The sequence below is a fragment of the Hemitrygon akajei genome, chromosome 1 (assembly GCF_048418815.1).
Source record: "Hemitrygon akajei chromosome 1, sHemAka1.3, whole genome shotgun sequence".
Taxonomy (NCBI): domain Eukaryota; kingdom Metazoa; phylum Chordata; class Chondrichthyes; order Myliobatiformes; family Dasyatidae; genus Hemitrygon; species Hemitrygon akajei.
In genome coordinates, this window is record NC_133124.1 from 217,560,246 (window position 1) to 217,570,278 (window position 10,033).

At 43.1% G+C, this 10,033-nt stretch overlaps 1 protein-coding gene across 1 annotated transcript in view; it reads left to right on the plus strand.

Annotated features, from left to right (window-relative positions):
* LOC140735825 (STE20-like serine/threonine-protein kinase) overlaps positions 1-9,601 on the plus strand; it is an 82,196-nt gene extending 72,595 nt beyond the window's left edge. Inside the window, exons 17-20 of the mRNA XM_073061339.1 lie at positions 919-1,104; positions 3,693-3,818; positions 5,420-5,533; positions 8,998-9,601. Of these exons, the coding sequence (XP_072917440.1) occupies positions 919-1,104; positions 3,693-3,818; positions 5,420-5,533; positions 8,998-9,132 (561 nt within the window). The 3' untranslated portion in view covers positions 9,133-9,601. The remainder of the gene's footprint in view (positions 1-918; positions 1,105-3,692; positions 3,819-5,419; positions 5,534-8,997) is intronic.
* The last annotated feature ends 432 nt before the right edge of the window (positions 9,602-10,033 follow it).

Below are 10,033 nucleotides of genomic sequence, written 5' to 3' on the forward strand. Positions count from 1 at the left end.
AAAATGCTGGAGTAATTCAGCAGGTCAGGCAGCATCAGTGGAGAGGAATAAACGGTCAACCTTTTTGAGCCGAGGCCCCTCGTCAGGACTGGAAAGGAAGAGGGGAGAGGCAAAATAAAATGATGGGGGAGGGTGAGGAGCATGAGCTGGCAGGAGTGAAGGCTCAGTCAATTTCCTGTAAATGCCTGCAAGAAAATGATTCTCACGGTAACATATAAATGAATCTCATAGTGACACACACATACTTTGATAATAAATTTACTTTGAATTTGAGGCTAGGTGCAATAATTTTTGATTATGCCAATAAACTTGAACTTGAAGTAAGCAGAGGCATGTGTGTGTGTGGCTGTGGCAAGGTAGAAGTCAGTCTGCCAAAGCAACATCCTCGTCTGTTAAAGAATGGGAATTAGGTTTTCTTGGATGGATAATATTATGAAGAGAGTGGTGGAGTGGAGGACGTGTCTTTACCAAAGGGGGTGTAAGGCGATCCTTCCCTCCACTAGCCATCAGGTCACTTTCAGCAAGGTGTAGCATCTGTTTCGTCGACCCCCCCCCCCCCCCCCACCCACCAGTCAGGGTTGCGTGAAGCCATGGGAGCAGGTGGTGGATGGTCATATGAGCAGCCGGTACAAGTCCTGGTTATGCGGCCACTGACGCCAGGCAGACAATCTCCGAAGAGGATTGATAATGGCTGGGGTCACCCGTCTTGTAAAGACACTGCCCCAGAAGGTGGTAATGGCAAATCATTTCTGTAGAAAAATTTGCCAAGGGCAATCATAGTCATGGATAGATCAAGATCACCAATGTCATATGACACAGCAAATAATGAACGAACAAATATTATGAAGCTCTTGCAAAGAACAAAAAGACATTGATGTTAAATTTCTTCTGTTTTTTTTCTTTCTGCCTTTTTCACAGGAGAAGGAGAGAATGTCCCACGATCACCACTCCCTCATAGAAGACCTGAAGAGCCAACAGGCACAGGAGCGGGCCCGACTGCCAAAAACACAGCGCCACGAGGCCAAGACCCAACTGAATATCTTCAAACAGAGCCTGAAGAGCCAGGCCGTCAGCCCTCTGGAGCAAAGGGATCGCATCAAACAGGTTGTCCATCCTATCTGAACCCACATGGATGACAGCATTAACACGATGCCATCACCCTAATGTATCACAGCATTAACACGATGCCATCACCCTAACCCTAATGCATCACAGCATTAACACGATGCCATCACCCTAACCCTAATGGATGACAGCATTAACACGATGCCATAACCCTAATGTATCACAGCATTAACACGATGCCATAACCCTAATGTATCACAGCATTAACACGATGCCATCACCCTAACCCTAATGTATCACAGCATTAACACGATGCCATCACCCTAACCCTAATGTATCACAGCATTAACACGATGCCATAACCCTAATGCATCACAGCATTAACACGATGCCATCACCCTAACCCTAATGTATCACAGCATTAACACGATGCCATCACCCTAACCCTAATGCATGGGATCAGAATTGGGTTCAATATCACTAGCATATGTCATGAAATTTGTAAACTTTGTGGCAACAGGACAATGCAATACATGATAAATACTGATAAGAAAACTGAATTACACTGAATCTATACATATATATATATATTTTATTATTATTTATTTATAATAGTTAAGTTAAAATAAGTAGTGCAAAAACAGAAATTTGAAGAAAAGGTAGTGAGGTAGTGTCCATTTAGAAATCAGATGGCAGAGGGGAAGAAGCTGTTCCTGAATCTCTGAGTGTGTGTCTTCAGGGTTTGTACATCCTTCCTGATGGTAACTTTGAGAAGCGGGCATATCCTGGTTGGTGGGTGTCCTTAATGATGGATGCCGCCTTTCTGAGGCATCGCTCCTTGTAGTTGTCTCAGATACTACAGAGGGTAGTGCCCATGGTGGACCTGACTCTCTGCAGCTTACTTCAATCCTGCGCAGTATTCCACCACCCCCCCCCCCACCCCACCATCCCATACCAATGAGTGATGCAGCCAGTCAGAATTCTCTCATGGCACATCTATAGAGGTTTTCGAGTGTTTTAGGAGGCAAACCGAATCTCCTCAAACTCCTGATGAAATGTAGCCGCTGCCTTGCCTTCTTCATAGCTGCGTTGATTCCTACCTTCCAGTTTAAAGTTGCACTCAGAGGAATTCTGTGCAGAAAATCAAAATTAAACAACCGCAGATGCTGAAAATCTGACATAAAGATAGGAAATGCTGTAGAGTCACCAGGTCGGTCACCATTTATAGAAAGAGAAGCCAGGGTTATCTTTTCCAGTTAAAAACCCTTCATCAGAATCAGAAAGTTCTTGTCTTCAACCAGAAACTAAGAAAATTTTTTACCCTCCAAAGAGAAAAGCCCTTGTTCACTCATAAGACACATTCTCCAGTCCAGGCAGCATCCTGGTAGATCTCCTCTGCACCCACTTTAAGGCTTCCACATCCTTCCTATAATGAGGTGAACAAACCTGAACATGGTACGTGGTTGTTAGCATGACACTTTACAGTAACAGTGATCCGGGTTCAATTCCCACCACTGCCTGCAAGGGGTTTGTACATAATCCCCATGTCCACATGGGTTTTTCCGGGTGCCCTGGTTTCTTCCCACAGTCCAAAAACGTGCCGGTTGGTGAGTTAATTGGTCATTAGGCCAGGATTCAATCAGGGGTTGCAGGGTGACGTGGCTCAAAGGGCCAGGAGAGCCTAACCCAACTCTATCTCAATAGATAAAATAAAGAAATATTCCAAGTGTGCTCTAACCAGGGCTGATCAGCAAAAGATTGCAGTTGCTGGAAATCTGAAATAAAAACAGAAAATGCGAGGAATTTTCCCTCAGAAGCTGCTTGACCAGCTGAGTATTTGCCACGTTTTCTGAAATTGTATTTAAAATAGGATTTAGTTGTTAGAACTAGTACTCAGTTTAAATACTTCGAGTGGATCAATTTAAAATTGGTATAATTTGTTAGGATTAAGGTAAAAGTCAATGAATACCCTGCACTCTGGTGGAGTACGTGGGTAAATCGCATGTCACAACTCCTGGTTGTTTTTTTTCATTGAGTTGAACATCTGTGTCTCTCTCTCTCTCTCTCTCTCTCTCTCTCTCTTGCTCTCTCCACTGCTCTCTTGCCCCTTCTCCCCCTTTCCACCCCTCCCGATTCCAGAGAAACTCAGACACTGCAGGCTGTAACATCAAAACAGCCAGCTGCTTGTTGGTCTCACCTCTCACTGTGGTGGGGCAACACCTCTCTCTCTCCCTCGTTAGAGAGAGAGAGAACCTGCGGCATGACAAAGAGCTGGGTGATAGACTGTAGGTTTTGCTGGACCTAGATCACGTTCTATGGGGGTTTTGCAGTTACTAGCTTGGTGGGTGGGGGCACCGATGCTTTCTGCTGTAACAAGTGGGGGAGGATTAATGCTTTGCTGCTGCTTGTGCATGGGAGGGGAGGGAGGCTTGGGGCTTCTAACATTTCTCTGTCATTCATTCTTCGGGGTTTTCTTCTGTTTTGAGGATGTCTGTGAAGAGTAAGAATTTCAGGTTGTATATTGTATGCATTCTCCGATATTAAAAGGAACCATTGAGCCTCTCAGGGTGCAAATGGAGAGAGAGCAAAATACAGCATTAGTTAACCCTTTGTGATTTCCTCACCAGTTCATAGCGCAGGAAGAAGCTCAACAGAAAGCAGAGAGACACCACCAACAGCAGCTGCACGAAGCTCAGTTTAAGGAACTGATGAAACAATGTGAGAACAACAGTGCGGAACTACAGCAGCTCCAGGTAACTCAGCGCCCCGCTGCACCTCCATTGTTGGTTTCACAACTTGCAGGCCCTGGCTTTTGGTCGGATAGAGACTGGAGCACAGATATGGTCAGAGCCAAAGTATGACCGAGCAAGAAAAGTACATCAAGAGTCTGTCAGATTAGGAGCACTCTGCTGTACACAATTTCACTTAGGACTACATAAGATAGAAGGCACACAGGACATTCAGCCCAACTACAGAATACTGGTATTTATGATGCACTTGAAACTCTTCCCATTTAAATTGACCAGGCCCTGCACTCTTCTCACTGCTGCCATCGGGAAGGAGCCTTAGGTCCCACACCACCAGGTTCAGGAACAGTTATTACCCCTACAACAATCAGGTCCCACACCACCAGGTTCAGGAACAGTTATTACCCCTACAACAATCAGGTCCCACACCACCAGGTTCAGGAACAGTTATTAGCCCTACAACCATCAGGACCCACACCACCAGGTTCAGGAACAGTTATTACCCCTCAACTATCAGGTCCCACACTACCAGGTTCAGGAACAGTTATTACCCCTCAACCATCAGATCCCACATCACCAGGTTCAGGAACTGTTATTACCCCTCAACCATCAGGTCCCACACCACCAGGTTCAGAAACAGTTATTACCCCTCAACCATCAGGTCCCACACCACCAGGTTCAGGAACAGTTATTACCCCTCAACCATCAGGTCCCACACCACCAGGTTCAGGACCAGTTATTACCCTACAACCATCAGGCTCTTGAACCAAAAGGGATAACTTCACTCAACTTAGCCATGAAACAAGAAACCCTATAGAATGAATAATAGAAACTTCAAAATCCAAACACCCCCTCACCCCTCCTTTCATTGCACAAACTCCAGCCATTCATTTTTGAAGTGCCTCAGTGTCATTGTATCAAAGTTCCTGAACTCCCTGTCTAAAAACACTGGCAAAGGAGCTTCACCATCAGGACTGTACTGACTCGAGAGAGATCCACCACTGCTTTGGGGGTAGTTTAAAGCCTCGTCAGTGACAAAACATTGGCTTAGTGTCCTTTGGAGAGATTTTGTGTTTCAATATTTGAATTGCAAATTAAAAACAGCCATCCCTACATTGTTGCCATCTGGAATCTTATGGAATCTGGGAGTTCAGTGGAATTCTGGACACCCACTTGAACCATATCAGATCAAATGCGAGAATATAGCAAGTGTGCGTGCAGCCATTCGACCTCACAGTGAATCAATCGGTCCTCCTACGCGAGGAGGTCGCTGCCTTTTGGTGCATGTTCTTCGTCTTGGGGGCCTGGTTCGTCAGTTCCGCACTAAGTTGCTCAGCCTTTAACACTACTAACATGACACAGTAGAAACGTTTAATCATACTACTCTGTTGCCGTCCTTTGTCCACACACATGTAACACCATTAGGATCCAACTCAAGGGTTCCCTACCTTTTTTATGCCATGGATCCCTACCATTAACTGAGGTTGGGGGCCCCTGACTATGGGCAGACAGGAATGTTATAATAAATTAAAGATTCCTAGGTTTGAACTGATTTCTACTTGAACCAGGTGAATGTTGAGTTAATGCTCCGTTTTATCTCTCACCAGAATGAGAAGTTGCATCTTCTGATAGACAGTGAGAAAGAAAAACTGAAGACACTCAATGAGGAGCACACGATGGAGCTGAAGGAATGGAAGGAACGTCTTGCTTCTCGCCGAGGGGTAAGTGTCCAACCGGTCCACCTTCCTCCCTTCATAGACTTCAATCCATCCAATAAGCTACTGTTTGATTCCCCATAAGGACTATGTTCCAAACCTAACATCTGCATACAGATTACATCGATGTCCATCAAGCCCTCCCTTCCCCACTATTGAGCATATCTGCACATATACAAGGACTGATGCCACAAGAAAGCAGCACCCTTCTTCAAGAACCCCACCATCCAGGCCATGCTCTCTTCTTGCTACTACCATTGGGCAGAAGGTACATGAACCTTTGTCCCACACCACCAGGTTCAGGAACAGTTATTACCCTTAAAACATCAGGCTCCTGAACCTGCATGGATAACTTCACTCACCTCAACTCTAAATTGCTTCAACAGCCAATGGACTCATTTTCAAGGACTTTACAACTCATATATTCAGTTTTTACATTCATTTATCAATCTAACTATCTAGCTACCTATTTATCTATCTATTGGTTTATTTATTTAATTGGAATGCTATTAAAGTTGTGAATATGTAAATAGGTCGTGATTTTTATTAATGACCTGGATGTGGGGGTAGAAGGGTGGGTTGGCAAGTTTGCAGACGACACAAAGGTTGGTGGTGTTGTAGATAGTGTAGAGGATTGTCGAAGACTGCAGAGAGACATTGATAGGATGCAGAAGTGGGCTGAGAAGTGGCAGATGGAGTTCAACCCGGAGAAGTGTGAGGTGGTACACTTTGGAAGGACAAACTCCAAGGCAGAGTACAAAGTAAATGACAGGATACTTGCTAGTGTGGAGGAGCAGAGGGATCTGGGGGTACATGTCCACAGATCCCTGAAAGTTGCCTCACAGGTAGATAGAGTAGTTAAGAAAGCTTATGGAGTGTTAGCTTTCATAAGTCGAGGGATAGAGTTTAAGAGACACGATGTAATGATGCAGCTCTGTAAAACTCTAGTCAGGCCACACTTGGAGTACTGTGTTCACTTCTGGTCACCTCACTATAGGTAGGATGTGGAAGCATTGGAAAGGGTACAGAGGAGATTTACCAGGATGCTGCCTGGTTTAGAGAGTATGGATTATGATCAGAGATTATGGGGTCTAGGGCATTACTCCTTGGAGAGAAGGAGGATGAGAGGAGACATGATAGAGGTGTACAAGATATTAAGAGGAATAGATAGAGTGGATAGCCAGCGCCTCTTCCCCAGGGCACCACTGCTCAGTACAAGAGAACATGGCTTTAAGCTAAGGGATGGGAAGTTCAAGGGGGATATTAGAGGAAGGTTTTTCACTCAGAGAGTGGTTGGTGTGTGAAATGCACTGCCTGAGTCAGTGGTGGAGGCAGATACACTAGTGAATTTTAAGAGACTACTAGACAGGTATATGGAGGAATTTAAGGTGGGGGGTTATATGGGAGGCAGGGTTTGAGGGTCGGCACAACATTGTGGGCCGAAGGGCCTGTAATGTGCTGTACTATTCTATGTTCTATGTTCTAAATGTTGAATGAGCTTTTCTTTTTGGAGCAAAGGAGAATAAGAGGTGACTTGAAAGAGATGTATAAGTTGATAAGGTCCCACACCACCAAGTTCAAGAACAATTATCACCCTACACCATCAGGCTCCTGAACCTGTGTGGATAACTTCATTCACCACAACCCTGAACTGATTTCACTGGGACCTCTGTTCTGATGCAGAGAGAGATCTTAGAGCACAAATCCATACTGATGGAGAGGACAGTGAAGCAGATTTTGTTTGTCTTCACATTGAGTATAAGAATTGGGATGTCACGTTGCAGCTGTATGAAACTTTGGTTAGACCACACTTAGAATGTTGCGTATGGTTCTGATTGCCACAGTGCAGGTTAGATGGGGGAGCAATAGAGAGAATGCGGATGAGATTCAGCAGGATGGTACCCAGATTAGAGGGCTGTGGTAATGAGAGACAGGGTAGATTGGGTTTATGTTCACTGGAATAGAGAAGGCTGAGTTGTGAGGGAAATGGATATGAGAGATTTCATTTTTAAAATCTTTTTATTGATACATAATCTTCTACAGCTATAAAATGATACAAAACTTCAACAAATTAATATGTATACAATTAATAGAGCTGAAGAAAAAAAGCTGATCGTAATATATAAAAATGAAAGAAAAAATTTTATATCAAAGGAAAAGAAGGAAAAAAAAGAACCCCATCTAACTAAGAAAAAAAAACCCACTGACTACAAAAAAAAGGGGAAAAACCCATTAGGAATCAACCCCCGGAGGAATGCGTCTTACCATCATCTGAATATATATAAAGAAAAAGAATCATCAGCCGCCAATTCATATTTATATAGAATAAGACTGGAAGGAAACCATATAAAATAATTCAAATTAAATGATAATATTTGGCAAAAGAGCCCCATCTTCTCTCAAAATCGAATCGGGGATCAAAAGTTCTACTTCTAATTTTTTCCAAACTGAGACATAACATTACTTGAGAAAACCATTCAATTAGTGTAAGGACAGAGGTATCTTTCCATTTTAATAAAATAGCCCTTCTTGCCAATAATGTAACAAATGCAATTACATGTTGATCTGTGGATGAAATACCCTGAATATGATGCGGAACTATTCCAAATAGAACAGTCAATCTATTAGGTTGTAGATTAATTTTCAAAGCTTTAGAAATTGTAGAAAATAAAGATTTCCAAAATGGTTTTAATGAAGAACATGACCAGAACATACGTGACAAAGTAGCTACTTCAGTTTTACACCTATCATAATAGTTGTCTATTGGAAATATTTTAGATAGTCTCTCCTTTGTTAGATAATAATGGTAAACAATTTTAAACTGAATTAAACAGTGATTGGCACATATAGAAGAAGAATTTACGTTTTTCAAAACTCGTAGCCAATCTTCATTAACAAAGGTCATAGTAAGTTCTCTCTCCCAATCTTGTTTAATCTATAGTGAGAGGTTCTCTTTTTGTAACAAAAATAAATTATAAATTCTGCTAATGGTACCTCTCACTAATGGATTCAACTTCAAAATGGTATCCAACAAATCAGATTCTTGCAAATATGGAAACTTAGATAAATATTGTTGTAAAAAATGTCTAACCTTAAGATATCGCAGAAAATGTGTATGAGCGAGAGAATATTTGTTAATTAACTCTTCTGCTTATCTCTCATTCTGGTGTATCTTCATCTATGAGGGTCCAATGCATACGGTCAGAACCAATGCAGAGGGTTCTACACTAAACCAGCTACATTATGGGCACTAGCCTCCCTGCCTTTGAGAGATAAGCAGAGTCAGGGCATGCCAGGTTGGTGCTGGAAGCATGGCAACACTTGCAGTTTGCCCTCATCACAAAGCTCACTGATTTCATGCATTTTACTGTATGTTTCAGTGTCTGGCATGCATAAAGACAATCTTTATCAGATGTCGATGATCTCTTGTCTATCATCGAGGCTTAACCGTGGTTGTTCTCTCCGTGCAGATCCTGGAGGACGAGCTCGCAAGGAAACGGCAGCAGCAGGAGGTCCCTTACAGGCGAAGCAGCGAACCAGACACCTCCAAATCCTCACTGCACAGAATGTCCAGGTTCCTCCAACTCCACACCTTCCAGTCATAGGCAACATCCCTGCCGCTTCTGGCTACTAGAGGGCACTCTGCTACTCGAGAGTGGGTATATATCATACCCAAGAGATAGCTCATTGAATTCCGAATGCTGAAGTTGAACAAAGTGCAAAGAGTATGTGTGGACATTACACAGTGTCACAGGGTGGTGAGATATTGCCTTTGGTATTGAGGTAGCCAGTGGGAAAAGCTTCAACTGTATGTTCTTAAAGTGAAATGGGTTTGGGAGGTGTTTTTTGGGGGGAGAGACAAAAATAGTTAATCTGTAGAGGGACTTGGTGAATGAATGTGACAAGTTCTGAGCAGTGATTTCTGACAGATCTATATGCAGGAGGTTAAAGGTCAGAATATTCAGCTTGTTGGATGAGAAGAGCCCAGCTTCAGTCTGAACTTCCAGAGCAGCCAGAGCCCAGAATCAGAATCAAGTTTATTATTACTGAGGCAACACGAGTGAATCAGCAAATGCTGGAAATAAATAAAAACAAAAAATGCTGGCAGAACTCAGCAGGCCAGACAGCATCTATGGGAGGAGGTAGTGACGACGTTTCGGGCCGAAACCCTTCATCAGGAGTAGTGAAAATCTCCTGATGAGGGGTTTCGGGCCGAAACGTTGTCACTACCTCCTCCCATAGATGCTGTCTGGCCTGCTGAGTTCTGCCAGCATTTTGTGTTATTATTACTGACATCTGTCGTGACTTTTTCTTTGTTTTTTTTAGCAGCACCACAGTGCAATACATAAAAAAGATTACTAGAAGCTACAATATTTTTAAAAAGTACAGTAAAAAGCATAATAATGAAATTGTGTTCATGGTTTCACAGACTGTTTGGAAATCTGATGGTGGTGGGTAAGAGTAAGAAGTTGTTCCTAAAATGTTGACTGTGTCTCTTCAGGCTCC